An 18,656-nucleotide genomic window follows, 5' to 3' on the forward strand; every position below is an offset into this window, starting at 1 on the left:
GTTCTGAAATAGATCACTAGACACTAGACAATTTGATCTTTTTTTTCTCTTACTACTATCTGCAATTTATATTACTATACAGGTGTAAATAACTCGAGATGTAATGTATGCCAACTTAACGAGATAACCTTTGTTCATACTATAGAGGTGAAAATTACAAAAATAAACGGACAACTAAAATGCTGATTCGACATTCTTCCAAATTTTATTTTTGTGATTAAAATTTTATCATGGAAAAGCGATTGAATAAATCCATTGTATTTTAACTCCCTCTCCCCGCGTTAACTGATATTATTAATTTTAATTAAAAAAGATACGGACGATGTAACCTTGCTGATGAAATTTGAAATAGTAGTGACATTTGAAATGAGCTTTTATTAAATACTTTTTTTACACCCACACATATAGTCCACTAACAAATTTGTTTCGGCGTTCAGTAGAGCGTATCAGTTTGAATTAGTTTTTTATTCAAATTTCGCGCACCGGAAACACGCGTCAATGAAGGCTGTGATTGGCTGACAGATGAACTGTCGGTCGTCACCTGTCATGTCGCTTATAACGCTAAAAGTTTTTAAATTATCGTTTTTCTTTATTTTAGTGAATTTCAAATGACACTTGTCACTATCCATTGATGCATCACTCCTTGGTGGGATAGAGAGATACAACGAACTTTGATGTATTTAATATTCAATAATCTTTGTTCAAGACTATTATAAGACGTAAAATGGCATTTTAACATATATGTTTGTTCTTCCCGAGTTCCGCCTCCGTCCGCCTCCGTAGTGTAATGGTCAGCACGCTCGGTTACCGCACTAGAGGTCCCGGGTTCGATTCCCAGGGGGAGGTCAATTAAATAAAAGTGATATTTTCACTCTAATATTTATTTATTATTACCCTGGACTGGCACCTGAAGCGGAGGGCTGATCACCTCTCCTTCATGTGTTAACGATCAAGATAGCACTGTGTTTATATGGTGCAGTGCCCTATACACCATCGGGTGCAGATTACGGTTCGAAGTGTTTGTATGCGAAGGAGAGATCAGATGTCGTATCGTTTTCGCCGAAAGTGCCATTTCTAAGCTAGACAAAATTTGGAAAGACCGGGTGTGAGAAACGATACCAATATAAAGCTTGTCAGGAGTTTGGTTAACTCCATTTTCATCTATGCTGCTCAAACGTGGACCGTAAAAGCAGCAGTTAGGAGAAAAATTGACGCTTTCGAAATATGGTGTAGGAGGCGCACACTTCGAATTCCATGGACACCTAGATGCACCAACGAGTCCCGTCACTAGGAACTACACTTGAATGGCTTGACTCTGGCCAATGTCTGAATACGACTGATTCTTCAGTTCTTTAGAAACGTTGTCCGTGGCAATGAGGATAGCATAGAACGACTATTTGGTAGCCTGGCGAGGAAGAGAGGGAGAGGATACTTCGTTATCCGGATTTTGTTTTTAGCACCTGTCCAGCACTTTCCCCCTCTGCCAAACTTATCCAATGTCACCAATCTCCTCATTTCGATTATTCTTTAACATTATTTTTGTGTCACTGTTTATGTTTCATTGATGAATAACAAAACGTATACTCCACTTAAAATATACGATTTTATGAATCGATTTTAAACTTAAGGAAAAAAAAGTATACATGTACTACAGATTTAACTTTTAAGGTAAATATGGGACGTTTCTTATTAAACGAAATACTTGTTTAGGTTAACAAAACTGTGTCGTGTTGTGGTCCCGTGGTTAGTGTTGCGGACTCAAGTCAGAGTTTTTCGGTTCGAACCAGCTCTTCTACAATTTAATACCTATTTCTAATAATGAGCCACGTACAAAAGTATGAAATTGAAATATTTGTGTAAATAATAAATGTTTCTCTTTTTCATTAAAAAAAATTACTAATTAAAAAAAAATATTTGAACACACATAAGAAGAAGCATTTACAAATTCATCAAGCAGTTATTTTTATAAAACATTTTAAAATATTCATAATGTTTTTTTTCCAAATTTGTTAAATTACAAACTCAAACATTATAAACTTTGCTAGAATCACTTTATTCTTAGTTCAAGTTATGAACTTATATTCAAACTTTACTTCCCAAAAAAGTTTATTTAAGAAAGTAGTATAGTAGATATATTTTTAACTCCTATTTCACCTTATAAAATTAAAATAAACGTGAGTAAATTTATGAAGTTGAGATAATATTTGCATAGATTTTAGTTTTGAATTTATGGCTGTAATTAAAAGCTTTTCCCTTTTTTAAGCGTAAGAAAATCTTGTACAAAAATGTTACGATAATTTTAATCACATTTTTTTCTTGTTTCACATTGCGAAGGTATTTTTTGAGGATTTATCCGCGACACCGGTATGGGTTATTTAGCAGTTAAGAAAGATAGGATTATGAAAGAAGGTATGAAATATAAATTGAACATCACAAAATCTAGACGGTTAAAATTAATAAATAAAATAATAAACCCCCTATCCGCACCCCAATGGTGCATAGGGCACTGCGTCATATAAACGCAGAGTTATCTTGATTGTTTACATATTAAGGAACGGTGATCGGCCCTCCGCTTCAGGTACCAGTCCAGGATAATATTGAATAAATATTACAGAGAAAAAATCACTTATATTTATTTGACCCCCCTGGGAATTGAACCCGGGACCTCCAGAACGGTAGCGGAGCGTGCTGACCATTACATTACGGAGGTGGACGAAAAAATTAACGGTTGTGTTGTAAAATTGTAAAACTGTAATTGTTAAATTAACGGTTTATTATTAATCATTTATCAAACTCGGGATTATGGATATAACTATATTGAAGGTGTCTCAACTTGGGATCATTTAAAGTGAGCAATGTATGCTTCACAGATTTCTCAACTGATAGTGCAACTATCAGCCATATTAACTAAACGCTTTATAAGGAATTTACGTACATTGCATATTTTTATTTTATTGGCAAAGCACAATTCTCAAAAATAAGTGCAATATGAACGCTCAAAATGGGCAGAATACTAAACGTTACGCAGGAGGGTGGTCGGAGTTTTACCTTTTTTCTTATAAAAACCAAAGATATATCATCTCAAATTAAAACAACCATAATATTTAAAATAAATCATTTCATTATCATTTTCTAAGATAAGTTTTTTTAAATATTTCGTTCAATTCATTTATTCATTTATCGGACACCATGTTTAAGTGCTGTTTTGTTTGAAATAGAGGTAAAGTTAAAGTCCTGCAGATACAATATACATCGAAATTAATAGTATTACAGTATACCTAAGTGTAAATAAATATTTAAAAAAGATTTAAAAAACCATGTCTGACATTGCAAAATTACATGCTTAGATTGGATGTGGAAAATCTCCATTTTAGCAAATTTTGATGCACCTTGAAGAAGTAACTCATTTTTTTTAAACAAATTGAAAAAAAACAATCACCAGTTAGTTTATCAATAAGACTTATTTTGTAATATACTAAATACGTGATCAATAATTATTTTTTAAGTATTTTTTCAGATTTTTTTTTGCAAGTGAGGTTAATACAAACTCATTATTATTATATTATTTTTTGACATCTCACCAAAGATGAAGAAGAATATGGAAGTCTGGGCATTTACGGGGCTGACGACCGTCATAGGCTGGTTTAAGTGATCACTTTACACACCAATTCTACCCATTATTGACAACCACACTACTCTAATTCTCGGAAGTTCTATATATATGAACCAATTTAGAAACCTTGTTCTTGAATCACTAGAACTTCACTACAGACATCTATTGGTGAGATGTAAAGAAGCTTATTAAGCAGAAACTAATATTATTATTTTTATTTTTTTCAATAGTATTCAAAAGATTTTCACTGTAATAATTATTCAATATTACCCTGGACTTATACCTGAAGCGGAAGGCTGATCGCTTTTTCTTCATGTGTTAATGATTAAGATAACACTGCGTTTATATGATGCACTGCCCTGTTTACCACAGGAGTGCAGATACGCGTTTGAAGAGGTTAACACTATGGGATGGAAAACTATATAATTTTCTCACCCCGTAAAATTCAATTGGTAAATTTGATCTCCAAACCGACAAAACACCTAAAAAATACCTCATAAGTTTTTAAAGTCGATTCATATTTTACATGTTTCAATGGCTGAATTCGGGAGCCTGAAATTCAATAGAACCGAAGGAGGACTCCATTGTGATAAAGAGTTACTGAAAAAGCAATAGATTGTCCCAATTTCCTTCTATATGACCGACACGTATTGAGGCTTTTATCTGATATCTGAGAAACGAAATTGTTCTCAAAACGATATTTCCTATTTTATGTACATACATATATGTCACTCCATTTCAGACACATAAATGGAAACACTGAACATATGAACTGAAAGGTATAGGAACCGCTACTATTATCCTAGGATAAACCTATCCTTTTTGTTCATTGGCGTACGTTTTACTTGTTTTTTACTGTTTAAAAAAAGTTGTAGACTTTAAAATGAGTTTTATATTGAGAGTCCTTAGTAAAAAGCCTTTTATTTTTTTTTTTGGATATATAATTTTTTATATTTTATGAATGTGAAAGAAAGTGTTAAAAGCCTATACACTTAATATTTTAAAACCAAAAAAGTGGGACTAATTGATTCCAAACAAATTATTTACATTAATTGATTCGGCAGTCTCTTTTTGGTAATAACTATCCATTTTCAATCTAAGTTTTACTTGGAAATGTCACTATTTCTTAAAATCCATTGTAGCACGTGTTTCGATACATTCCTCATCATTTTCAAAAACGGTTGTTCAAAATGATCTAAAATTAGTGCAAACACGTGTCATAATAGATTTTAAGAAATAGTTATATTGACGAAGTTATAATTTAATAAAAAAAAACGTTATTAATAGTATTCAAGACAATTTTTTAAAGAATGTTGAAGTTTACACGTTACTGTAATAAATTAAATGTGTTTACATTGAGTAGGTAATAATTAAAGCAACCAGTGAAAATTACTTGTTCTAAATTTTTATGCGAGTATTATAAATAGAAAGACCGAGGAAAACTTCACATGATCAAGTTTTTCAAATACTTGAGATGCATAAATGTGGAAGAGGTGAAAACTTATTGCAAAGGCGGGTTGGTGTGACGTTCTATTCTCTCTGCCTATCTCGTTACCGTAAATTCGTTAGTTTAATTCGATGAAAATACTCCACTTTATAAATAATACATCTCTCAAGATGTAGGGGGAGGTAAGACAAAACCTCAGTACATACTGTATACTACACAGACCTTTGTAAATATAAACTATTGCGATGTGGTGCCAAACCAGATATTTACAATACACACACTACAATAAGCATTACGAATACATTGAATTCATGAAATGAAGACAAGAAAGCCTCAACCCTTAGTAAAAAAAACATAGGCAGGTACTGAATTATCAGATTTAAAATGTAAAATATCCAATATTTCATACTATTATGTTAACACATAAATGGATAGATAATATGTACAGTACATTAATTATCCTTATCAACAATTTGTGAATTTTAAGGGAGGTTAAAAATCGGAAATTTAATTTTTTATAAAACAAAAATAATGATTATAAAGTTAATAAGTACATAAAACGGTAAATCTAAATTTGTTTATTGTTGTTTTAGGGAAAATATTTAAAAAAGTGTTCATAATTACTGTATGCCTGAGGACATCAAATTTTTTTTAAAATATGTTTTTCGGTACTACTGGGCGATGTGTCATTTTATATGCAAAATAATATATTTATCTAAAATTAAGTTACCTAATCTATGTATATTTGCGAGAAATTTCATTGGACACACAAAAAAGGTGGCAACAGGAATATATAAATAATACTAATAATAATTTTGGATAATTCATAGAGCGCCATTTTCGTAAAAACAAAACTACCACAAGGGCGCTTATACATATGTGGATTATGATATGAAAATGATAATAAGAGATATTTTTTTTATTTTAAAAAATATTTGAGAAAAACGTCGTATATCGGCTGAGTCTGAAGGGGGGGAAAGTAAAGCCGTCGTATTATTGTGCAAATAATAAACCACATTATTTTATTTATGTTTTTCAATGTATTTTTTTTCTTAATTAAGCAGTCAAACACAACACAACACAAAGAACTAATAATAATACGTTATAAATGCAATGTACTCAATTTTAAGAGTAAAATGTGTAAAAGAAAATAATAAAAAATGAGTTCACTTTAAAAAATGGGTTATTTTTACCGTTTTGAAAAAATGTTTAGTATGTATTAATTATATATATTAATTTTCTTCATTTAATTTTTTTAAAAATTACACATGTTCCGTATTTGAAAGACCCAGTTTTATTTTTAGTAGTATTGTATGTAATAATAAGATGCAGCTTGCGACAAACGACGTGCGATCAGTGGCATGTTCATAAATTGAATGTGGAAATCATAGTGTGAATGATCGGAAGAACATAGTTCATAACTGCTCTTTTGTTTCCGCAACAGTTGTGGCGCGCAGTAGTTAGAGGTAAATAAATAAAATATCTCGGACAAGCATAAATAACGTCCGGTAACATTGTATCAAGAATCGATGGACAACCGAAAAACGCGGGAACATGTATAAAAATAATAAATTTATGATAACTAGTATAACTAATGAAATATGAACAAAAATATGAATTCAATTGATAGAATCAATTTCAAGTTTTTAAGTGATATATTATAAAAGGTGAATTTTGAATCCCCTTCTCAGATATAAGTAGGTAAATGTGCTCCAAATATTTAATTTATTACATCAAAATTATTGAATGGTTTAATGTCAAATATAAATTTCTGCGTTTTTTTTTTAGCACGCCAATGAACAGTGCAGTTTATAAGTAACCCAGTCACGTGTCTGTCTCCATAGTGATAGTACGATGAATATTTTCTCTACCCTTTGTAGTAAAAGGAAACGTTCAACTTAACCGCGGATCCTTTATTTATTTACGAATGCATGAAAACGGTATGTTGGGTGGTTGTATGGAAATGTTTGGTTTTCCCGCATTTTACAGTTTAAATGTAAGGTCATAAATATGCTTTCAGAGAAATACAATACGAGGAAAAACAATACTTACGTACGATACATATTCATGACGTTTTTTATCTTCAAATAAGGTTTATTTCAGCAACAGAGACAGCATGACCCATTGACGTCAGTCATGAGATGGTGTTATTTGTTAATTAATCATTATAATTTGTATTTCAAAATTTTAACTGAAATTTTGAAAGATTTGTGCGTTCAAAGTAAGAATGAAAATAAATATTAAATGGAAGAAATAATTAAAAGATAAAGTCTGGTTGCGTCAGAAGTTGACGTAAGCGGAGGGCTACTATATGTATGATAAGGTACTATATATATGTAAAGGAAGCTAGCAATGTATGTCAGTATAATCGATAAAGGCATTCTATCCTCTCTGCTTTCCCTGCAGTTTCTAACAGAACATACACTACAATTGTGAAAAGATTTTTTTATCTAAAAAACAAGTTTATTTATATAAATTTAATAATAACTTATTTAACAGTTCAAGCATCGAAATATATTAAGACTTCGTGAATTCTGCTCTTAATGATTTGTGTATTGTAATTAATGTAAAATTTTAAAGATTTTAATAAAATTATGGTTTAATTTTTAATTATTTTAAGGCTTTATTTTATTATTTTTATCGTATAATGTTACGTAAAATATTTATAAGTGAAAAAAGCTTCGTGGCATAATATACAGTGTGTTATATTTTTATTTAAGTATACATAAACATCCCTTATTAAAATATGAGAGGATTTAATGACTAAATTATTCATTTTTTCCCAGCTATAAAACAAGTATAACATTTCTTCCGAATAAGAACAGCGTTGATACTCTTTTCGGGAAAATATATTCATTATTCGTTTATATCAGCGCTCGGCTAGTGATTTGCATTTCATACAAGAGGATGTTCCAGATGCTTTGTGAGGCGAGGAATCACGGAAGCAGCCATTTTGTCGAATGACCACTGGGTTTTGTGAATGCAAACTATTTACATTAGCTCCACTTTTATACGAGAAGCTCACAAACACAAAACTGCTCTTTAAAAACACAAACTTGTAGTCATTAGGGAAATTAACAGGATAGAGTTTGCACACTGCTACCATCCGTATTGTGATGAGTTTATATATATATATATATATATATATATATATATATATATATATATATATATATATATATATATATATATATATATATATATATATATATATATATATATATATATATATATATATATATATATATATATGTGGTTGTATTAGTTAACAAGATTATGATCAAAATGAGGCCTTGCACAATAATTATTTTTAAATTAACTGCATAGAAGGACAAAAGATCATTTCACTGCTAATAAAGGGGTTAGCTCTTACTTGTAAATTGCCACTTTAAACTACAGATCAATAAATAAGGGAAAAAAATATTATTCGTAGAAAGTCTTAATCATTGTATAATAAAACTTTGTATTGAATATAAATAATAATTTTACATACAAAAAGATTTGATTCCCATTTATTTAACAATTCTCGATTCAGTTGACCATTATTCAGATGTAGCGCCTCATATACAATTGAGTGTAAAAATCTATTTTCAACCTTTGATTTCACAGAAAAAAAGTTCACGTAACACAAAGATAACAATTTAACTATGATCTAAATGTAATAAAAACTTCACCCACAAACGCAATATTTTTATACAAAAAAAGAGAAATTGTAAAACTCGCAATAATCCAACCAAAGAGCTTTATTTGAAAATAAAAATAAAAATAATAAGTATCGCCATTTGCCACCTTGAGTCAGCTCCCAAAAATACCTATAAAACGTTTTTATTCTGTTTCTAAAACGATTATTGCGCGTGCCGCAATATTGTCGGAATAATCTAGAAATATCAATTATGGGAAACAACCATTCGGAAGATAAATAAAATGGAAACCGATATTCGACAGCAATTTCACGAGAAAATACGGCCCGAAACGAGACTTTCCCAGTTAGAATTTTTTCATGAAGTATGAGTCTGATCATATCCTGGGGCCAATAAAGAAGCTGTTGGAAGGGCACAACTTCAAGGTTTATGGAGTGGAAAATCGAGTAATAGGAAATATCGCCCTTTGGTTTTAGACAACCACCTGCTAAACGTTGTAACTATACCGAGGCTGAGATATACGTGAGTTATTTCGTAATTTACATACTTTGATAAAATATTAAAGTAATCACTGGTTATTTTTTTTAAGAACTCAGCATAAAAGAAAAAATCTTCTTAAAGATTATTCAGGTGAAAATTTAAAAAAGAAGTGGTAAATAATTTTTCAAACTGCCTTTTTTTAAAACCTAGAATGTATCTACGTAAGTACATGATTTGATTGATCGATTGACTATTATTTATCTTTATGACTCATCTTTCATTTTGTGTAATACAACTTTTAAGTGGTATTACACAAAGTGAAGGATTACCGATAAGGAGATTATTATGTTATTACTATATCAGAGAGTAAAAAATGCTTTAAATATATATTTATATATATGGTATACATTTATTTCTTTAAATAATTCATGTTATGGATTGCACACATCACCGTACGATTTGAAATAAATGTAAAAAATAAAAATATGACTTTATATCCATATATTTCTGAACAAAAAAAAACAGTTTATGCTTTGATTTCAACAAGTGAAACAAACGTATTTAATGGTACATTTTATAAAAAGAAAAAAAAGTGTGTTAAATTTGATAAGTTAATTACACTTAAAATCGCTGTTACGAAGAACAAAAGAATGAAAGAATGGTGTGTTTTGTTTTGTTTCGAATTTTAATATATTTTTTTTTTGCGTATGTTTATTGCACTTATTATTTTATTAAGAATTACAGGATTCAAGAAAAGCTATCCGCGCCTTCAAGAAAATATTTATTTTCATAAAAATTACGTTTTTATGGCCCCTGTGTAAAAATACTATTTACTTGGAAACCAACGTAGCTCGGAAGGTTTTATCCATTAATAAGTTGTAACACCTTGGTGGTTACCATTATGTAAATTTTACCTACCTTACGAGGGTCAGTCGCTGGTTATCAGTGAAGAAATATACTCACCGTTTTTTGCATGACGTGAAATGATATGCATAGAGGTATTAATAAATTATATTAAAACTTTGCAATCTACATCTTCTTAAATTGTAACGATACATTTTGAACTAAAAATAAACATAGAATGAGATAGAAAATAGGTAAGAGTAATAAATATAATTTTCTGCGAACTTAGTCTCTCATTGTGTGAATTTGTGCATTATTTTTCCTCACTTACTTCAGCCTTCTTTTGTGTCCAGTATTGAACAACCCTCTTTCTTGGACTTCAACAATTCCCTGTTGGACGCGACTCTCTTCCAGTGCAGGTCGGCCGCTTTTTAAATATAATCAGACCATCTTGTCTGGGGCCTACCCGCTATCTATTTTTTCACAAATTTAATAAACTAATATCTAAGATTCAGTTATAACATATAGTATTTTTTTTGTATAAAGAATGTTTCAACCAGAATTATTGCCAAACTATATTCTATACGAGTTACGGTGCATATTTTAGTTTACATATAATTCTGTACTTTCATGAAACGAAAATGTTTCCATTCATTTGGATGGTGACATTAACTATACAGAATAGATAGGAATTTAATAAATGTAGAAAATATCTGCGAAACTAAGACGGACAGTACATATACTAAGACATATCAATGTGACAAGCTGTTCAAAATTAATCGTTATTTAAAAATGAGTAGAGATAAAAATGATTTGGCTTTAAGAGCACACGATGAAAGAGAAGAAAGAGTGCGTTTGATAGATTTTGTCACTGAAATTAATTTTGTCTAAGAAGAAACATTTTCAGAAAGCAACTGTTTTCAAAGAAGTTTCTAAGACAATCTGAAATGATAAATCGGGTGTAATTTTATATATTTAAATTTCTTTTTTGACCTCTCACCAAATATGAAGAAGAATATAGAATTTTGGATATTCACAGGGTTTACGATCATCATAGGCTTGGCAACCAACGGTCGTAATCCCTGTATATACCCAGACTTCAATATTCTTCTTCATCTATGTTGAGACGTAAAAAACAAAGGCAAAATAACTCCTAATTGAAGATAATCCAGATTTATGTACAAGTATTTGGACACACTCAATATGTTGTTTATATTTCATGTTTCTCAAGAGAGAATTTTATTATTACGAAGTAAAATGTACTGACGACAGTTTCAGTCACTGTCCGCCTCTGCTTATATGTAATAATAAAGTATTAATAATAATTTGAGGAAAAAATACTGATCTATCATCGCTTTGCCATCGACGTAAAATTTATAAGAACTGACTTTTCAATTTTTGATTGATAACATTTTGGTTTTTGTCGCCTGCCGCCATTATAGGCTGGGAAAGTATCGCAAGACAAGGCGAGAGGTGTCCTTTTCAACCGGTATCTGGTTAAATTTACAGATAAAAAACGTGATCGTTCAACATGACGAGGAGATAAAAATGAATCACCGCGAAACATAAATCATCCCCGTCTCTAACGTGACAACCCTCGTATGTCGGGGGAGGGGTCCGGAGCTTCCGCCAAATTAGTGACGGTGACTTTGGTACTCCGTCTTCACGACACGAGATAACGATTACATGTGTATGAATGCACTGATGGCCCTTTGAACTTACTTATTCTTAGATTACCGATGTGATCGGGGTTCGTAAATACGTGTTCGTGAATTCGAATGAAATGAGTGCGTGCGTGAATAACGTAAACCGAATACTTAATACATTTGTTAGTCAGGTTCTGGTCCTGTGGTTTGTGTCGTGGACTCTAAATCAGAGTTTATCGGTTTGAGACTTCAAAAATTATTAAAACGAGACAGTCGAAATAAAGTTTTATTAAAATGCGAAAAATACCATGGAATTTATCTTAGTACTTTGCAGTGCAAAAAACAAATTTTATTTGTATGTACAGTCGCTAGTTTTTGTCAAGCGCAATGTTTTTCGTTAAATTTATACTTTACACGTAAATAAGAATCGGTAAAAAGTAGATTAATGTAGCGAGAGTGTCTTATGGATACGTTCAAATTTATGATTTTTGGATAGTTAATATATTTTAAATAAGTTCTAGATTTTAAAATATAGATAGATGTACCTATTTATTTCCATATCAGAATATTTTTCCAGTGCTCATTAAAATTTATGATCATCGGATTTTAATAAAAAAACCTACCAGGAGAAAAAAAATTAAAACGTTCTTAATTTTATAATGTAAAAGGATGAACCTATTTACTTCCGTATCGTAATATATTTCCAGTACTTGTCAAATTTGAACGCGCTGAAAATAGAGGAGAAAAGTAAAACTTTAAATTGACTCAGAAGTGAAGTTGAGTGATAGGTTTTCCGAAAAAATAATACTGTTCGATAATCGAAAATCGGATGATGGCGTCAACTGCGCAAAACAGATATTTTGGCACACTTCGAACATATTAATAAAAATAAAATAAAAACTTTTTGAAACATATCATAGACTTGGTTTGTTTTAACAGTTGTCCGTGAAAATTCTGTAATTAATAATGTAATTATATTAATATTTTAGTATTTTTTTCATTTGAAAGCCCAAAGTTTAAAAAAATCATGAACTATGTTTAATGATAAAGGTAGAAAAAAGAATAAACAAATACAATAGAAAACAGATTAGACTGTATTTTTATAGTTTTTAATAAATTTTGTTAATAAATGTAGAAGCGTCTGCTAATAAATAATTATCTTGTTGTAATTTTATAATACTTTTAATGGCGTTGTACAACAAGGATATATACTGTTTCGATTCCTTTCAAGTTTTTCTTTTGTTAAACCCCAAAGTACCCGCAAACTCCTAAGCCAGCTGTCATAAAGGAAAAAAACTATAAAAGTGTGAAACTTGTAAGTCCTTCGGTTTCCCAAATATGGCATGTTTTGAACAAACTTTGGTCAAATTCTTCAAAAGCACATACTTGATATTTTTTTTCTTTTCCGTTTAACTTCCTATGATATTTTATAAATCAAAACTTTTATTTTGTTGAAATGAAATTTGATACTGTGCTTTGTCATAAAACGTTACATCAGACATTTTCTCAGTATTTTTCGCATTCACTTTTATTTCGTTTATTTTTATTAAATTTCATCAAATTAATATATCTCAACGCTTCTTTTACGACATTTAAATTTCTTATGTTTAAATATAATAAATATTTGTATTTTAATTTATAAAATTGAAATTCATACGGATATTTTTTTTAAAAAGTAGTTCTCTAATAAGATAATTGGTTTAAATAAAAAAATGAAAAATTTATAAAATCGATTAATTGTTAATTGACGGCGTAATCGAAAAATGTACGTTCAATTCTAGACAAACCTATATTTTTAATTACTGTGTCTGCTCTTAACTGTTGATTTTCTACTTAAAATAGTTAAATATATTCGTTATTGTCAAAAATATTCCATATTTTTATATTTGAGGCACTAAAATAGTCAAAAATATTTCATTTTTAATTAATGTTTTACTTAGTAAATACCACTTTTTCTTAAAATCTACTGTGACACGTGTTTCGATGCATTCCGCATCATTTTTAAACACAGAGTTGTGTGTTTAAATATTTACTTCAATCAATCGTGTTTAATATTTACTAAGTAAAACATTAATTAAAAATGGATAGATTTTACCACAAAGTGACTGCCGAATCAATTAATGAAAAGATATTTCATATAATTTATATTTGAGGACCGATTAATCGGTCTCGATAAAGAAACGTTTAGCTTCGAAACCGGTAAACATTATAATTAAGTTATAATAAAATATTTACAGTGATTTTAAAACAAATAAACGTTTTATTTTTTTTTAAAAATTATTTAAAAATAGATATATCTTTTCTATGAATAGTTATTTAACATTGACGAATATCATGAAAATAATTTTTTTAAATGATTAAATATGATTTTCGGGTAATTCGACTGAACTTTATCGTCTGAAAATAAATCAAATGTTGATTTTAGTTTAAATTTAAATTTTATTTGAAGGATGCATACATTTTGAATTAGGTTTATTAATTTTCATGTGAATAATTTAGTTTCTCTCATGTTGTACTTTAGGGAACATTCACATTTAAGTGATAAGATTGAGACAAATATAATTTAATTTTTTAGGTAATGCAATTAGTTTAAATGCTTGTCTCTAAAACGGGAAATGGTAGTTCTCCAGAAAAGCAAAAACACTGAACCAGTTATACAACCGCAAAATAAACTTAGATGTTGGAAGAGCATATAGAAATAGTCCAATGGATAAATCAATAGATTCTTATTTGATTTTCTTTACGAAATGGGGTTCGGAAATGTCTGCATTTGATTTTTCAACCGTTGACTCGCTGACGGAAAACAGGTAATGTAGACCATTATGTTAACCGTGTTTATGTTTTTTTTTTACATGTGAAGAATATAACGTTAAAAATTATATTTATTTTGATTTTAGCATATAATATTAGAGATTAAAATAGTTTTGCACAAATACTTTGTATGCATATTAAAATATTGTATTTTTCAATTGCATCGATAAACAAGTTTTATGAATACAATTTTGTGATCGTTTGATAATTCCGGGTAAAAAATTATTTTATAATATATAAATTATAAAATAAAATTGTCTTTAAATTTAAGGAAATTATCAAAACTATATATAAGTGTACAAAAGTTGTAAAACACTTACACCCAAAAATACAACAGTGATGTTTTATAACTGAAAATACATTCCAAAGCCCGATAATGTAATTAAATCATTGATTAGTTTTAAGTCAATTTTATGACTGTCGTAAATTTAAAAAAAAATTAATAATTTACATCTTAACGGAGATTAATCTGCAATTAAAATTATAACTATATAATTTTAAATATTTACAGAGATAGCGGCCTGCCATTAGCTGGTTCAATTAATCAGTAATATGTACTTTTTAAACATAAATATTTAATGATTTACTTATGATTATACTATCATATTATCTACTTTTTTTTTATTAAATGTTTTGTTAAAAAAATAAACTTTCCTGATGTGTTAAAATATAAGGCAAAAATAAATAAAATATTCTATTATAAACTTACCGAATTGCATTAAAACTGCCAGGCCAAATATCCAAATGCTGAAACGCCCCATGGTGGATTCATGGAATATTCCTTTTCAGGAATAACCAAGTCAGATTCAGTTATTTTTGAACTTTATGACTCCTTCCACATAGTTTCGATATTGCAACACTTATATTTTTTACCACTTTTCCATTACATTACACCAACATGCAAATACTTAAATAGAGTTTATTTTAAACTTTTTACATTCTTGTTGGTATTGGACACGTTTTGTATCAGACACGTTTGTTTTTTTTTATGTCAACACTGTTATTTCAAACCGCTTAGTTTAAAAGACGCAAGTAATCCATTCAGCTCTCGACTTAATCATTTTTAATTATACAATTAATAGCTTAGACCAGAGAAGTGATGACGTCAGTAGTTAATTTGGAATCTAGTTAAATAATTAGGATAAACCTTTGAGATGTCAAGATGACTTATTATGTGTTGTAATTTAATAGTTACTTACTTTGTGAATGATAAGAGATATGTATTCAAAATATTTTTCATCGATATCAATAGAGTAGTATGTACGATATGAAAAGGTGGGCGCGGTCAATTATTTTCCAAATAATTTAATTAAATTTTAAAAAATATATGGTTTAATTAGTCCTTGTATATCAAAAAATCTCTAATATTTTCATTAGTAAAATTTAAAATGACTCATAAGCATTTTTTAGATTTATCACGATGAATGAAAAAAATGGCTTTTTCGCTTCCGGTACAAGATCAAGGCAACATTTTGAATATTGTGATGCAAATTTACACAAAAATTATCTCAAATTAAATGTAAAAATATATACGTTATAACTTGATAACAATGACCACACTTCAATAAACAACCATACTATAACGCGAGCCACTGTTTTTTTTAATTTAATAACTGAAATATAGTCCTTGATATTGAGTTGTAATGTGAACGAAAAAAAAATCTTATATGAAAATTAATATACCATATATGCTTCGTTAATTTTCTTTGTATAATGGCCGATTTTTAATACATGTTAGGTATCATCTATTTTATTTAAGCAAACATTTTTTAAATCTATGTTTTTTTTATTTTATAAAATGGTAATGATAATGAAAATTATTTAAAAAAAAACAAATCGAAAATATTTTTTTTAAATACTATTAATGTTTTTAAATTAAATACTTGTTAATTTTGATTAAATTAAAATTTAATACCGTTAATGAAACTTAATTTAGTGTTTTATGGTACCACAAAGTATATTTATGAATTTTATATTCCGTGTGTCTCCGTCTCAAATCTTGTACCTAAAGCACATCCACATTGAGTATTAAGCACGATAGTCCACCTACGTTGTATTTATCCAATCTAATAAATGTCATCCTAGGCAATAGGATAAGTGTCCTTCATCAGCTGAGATCGGAGCTGAGTATCGCAGTGCATAAAGTAGTAGCGACGCACAACATAAATATACTCGGTACCCAATGTCGACATCCAATGTGCAACGTGTTAACAGGGTGATTAGAGAATCATTGGGCGAACATCCTTGTTGCACTTCGTAGGACACAATAACAATATACATACATACTACCTCGTCCTTAAACTAAGTTATGCGATCATCGTAAAAAACTAACATATTATTTACGACATCTCATCAAAGATGAAAAAGAATATGGAAGTCTGGGCATTTACGGGGCTGGCGTCCGTCATATGCTGGTTTAAGTGATCACTTTACACACGTGTAACGTTCACGAATTCTACCCATTATTGACAACCACACTATTCAAATTCTTGAAGTTCTATATATATGAACCAATTTTTAAACATTGTTCTTTAATCACTAGAATTTCACTAGAGACATCTATTGGTGAGATGAAAATAAGCTTTTTATTGAGCAGAAACTCTTTTATTAGTATGTTAGGTCCGAATCCTGGATTACACACACACATGAGAAACGCCAGAAAATATCATTTTCATTTTTATTATTTAAGCTTATAATTTGACTAGATAATTTATTTACAACATTTTGAGTGTGTCAAAATACTTGTTCACAAATCTGGATTATCTCCGATTATAGAAGTATTTTTCGTATTATTAAATGAAAAATAATATGAAAAATACTCCTATAATTGGAGATAATCCAGATTTTGAACAAATATTTAGACACACTGAAAATGTTGTAGAAACTAACATATTCCTGCATATTATTTTATATTATTATAGTTCAAAAGTATTTTTTTAATGCTTTATCTGCTTATTTATAAAAGTCATAGAATAAAGATACTAATCGCAAATATTTTGAGCGGTTGAAAGTTATTTTTCGATTATTATATTTCGATTGGAGTGTGCTCCCGCGGTTAGTGTCGAAATTAGAAGCTCCTTGTCCGACCCTTACTCTGCCACAAATTGTTTCATATTTCAAAAACAAATTGAAATATTTTATTAATCATAAAAATACAAATATTTTTTTAAATTGAACTTTATCAAAGTACAAAAAGAAAAATAAAATAAAACATAAAATGTCATATTCAATGATTCAGTATTTTTTTTAAAATAATATTATTATGATATTTTAGTCAATTTAGTAAGTGTACTGATGCAAAAGAAATCATTTATACAATATTTCAGTAAATTGATTTTTTAAAGATTTTTTTAAAATTATTATTGTTTAGACATTATATTTATCAGTTTCAAAAGAGGAGTTCTTATTCGTTGCACTTTTATTAATTACAATAACCCACCCCTATTCGCATTTTAATTTTGTAACTTAAAAAGAAAAAAAACTATTTGATTATTTTTTTATATATATAGTATGATTCACGTGCTTGCTTTGATAAAAAAAAAACAAATTTACATTTTTTTAATGAAAGTTTGATTTTTTCCGAAAGTTTTGACGTATGGCGTCAGTACCGGCGTGGGTTTAAAGTACCCGCGAGAGCAGCGTGGACAGCCGACAGCGGTTCGTCATGCGCGCGCGCGTCCTGTCAGGCACTACATCTAGAGGCAGACTTGTGACACGGGTCGGCCAACTCTCCCGCGCCGTGTTCGCCATCGGACTGACGGCGTTATCCACGCCGAGCCGAATTAACCCCCACCCGGCTCTACCGCTTCCAGAACCGACCGCAAAAGCATATTTTCTCTCTCCAACGTATAAAGTGCCCCCCACACCTACCGTACCGGCCTCACCGTCCTTATCCCGCGTGCATTTCGCCGCGTTGCAGTAGCACTTCTTATCGTGAACGTTATTTTCGAAGAACAGTACAAATCGTTACATTTAACCCATCCGCCTATATTTTTTTATTTATTTTAAATATGTATACAAATATAACGTTCTGTGTGTGACCAACTACTTGTGTGTCAAAAAAATTATCTCCAATTATAGGAGTTATTTTTCATATTATTTTTTGACGTGTTTTAATGGTATACATATTTTTAACATCTCAACAAAAATGAAGAAGAAAATGGAAGTCTGGGCAT

The 18,656-nt window shown here is 29.7% G+C and overlaps 1 protein-coding gene across 8 annotated transcripts in view; it reads right to left on the reverse strand.

The window, feature by feature from the left end:
• The window catches only part of LOC148310089 (uncharacterized), a 102,915-nt gene extending 84,678 nt beyond the window's left edge, over window positions 1-18,237 (reverse strand). Inside the window, exons 1-2 of one of the 8 annotated variants that reach the window (XM_088259025.1) lie at window positions 18,090-18,237; window positions 15,191-15,478 (exon numbers count right to left, since the gene is read on the reverse strand). In XM_088259025.1, the coding sequence (XP_088115151.1) occupies window positions 15,191-15,242 (52 nt within the window). In that variant the 5' untranslated portion in view covers window positions 15,243-15,478; window positions 18,090-18,237. Of the gene's footprint in view, window positions 1-15,190; window positions 15,606-18,033 lie in introns of all 8 variants that reach the window. The other 7 variants (XM_088259026.1, XM_088259021.1, XM_088259024.1 and 4 more) reach the window with 7 other exon arrangements.
• Window positions 18,238-18,656: the final 419 nt, after the last annotated feature.

The sequence above is a fragment of the Brachycentrus maculatus genome, unplaced genomic scaffold, assembly GCF_059751285.1.
Source record: "Brachycentrus maculatus isolate JH-2025_06_01 unplaced genomic scaffold, ASM5975128v1 h1tg000107l, whole genome shotgun sequence".
Classification (NCBI taxonomy): Eukaryota; Metazoa; Arthropoda; class Insecta; order Trichoptera; family Brachycentridae; genus Brachycentrus; species Brachycentrus maculatus.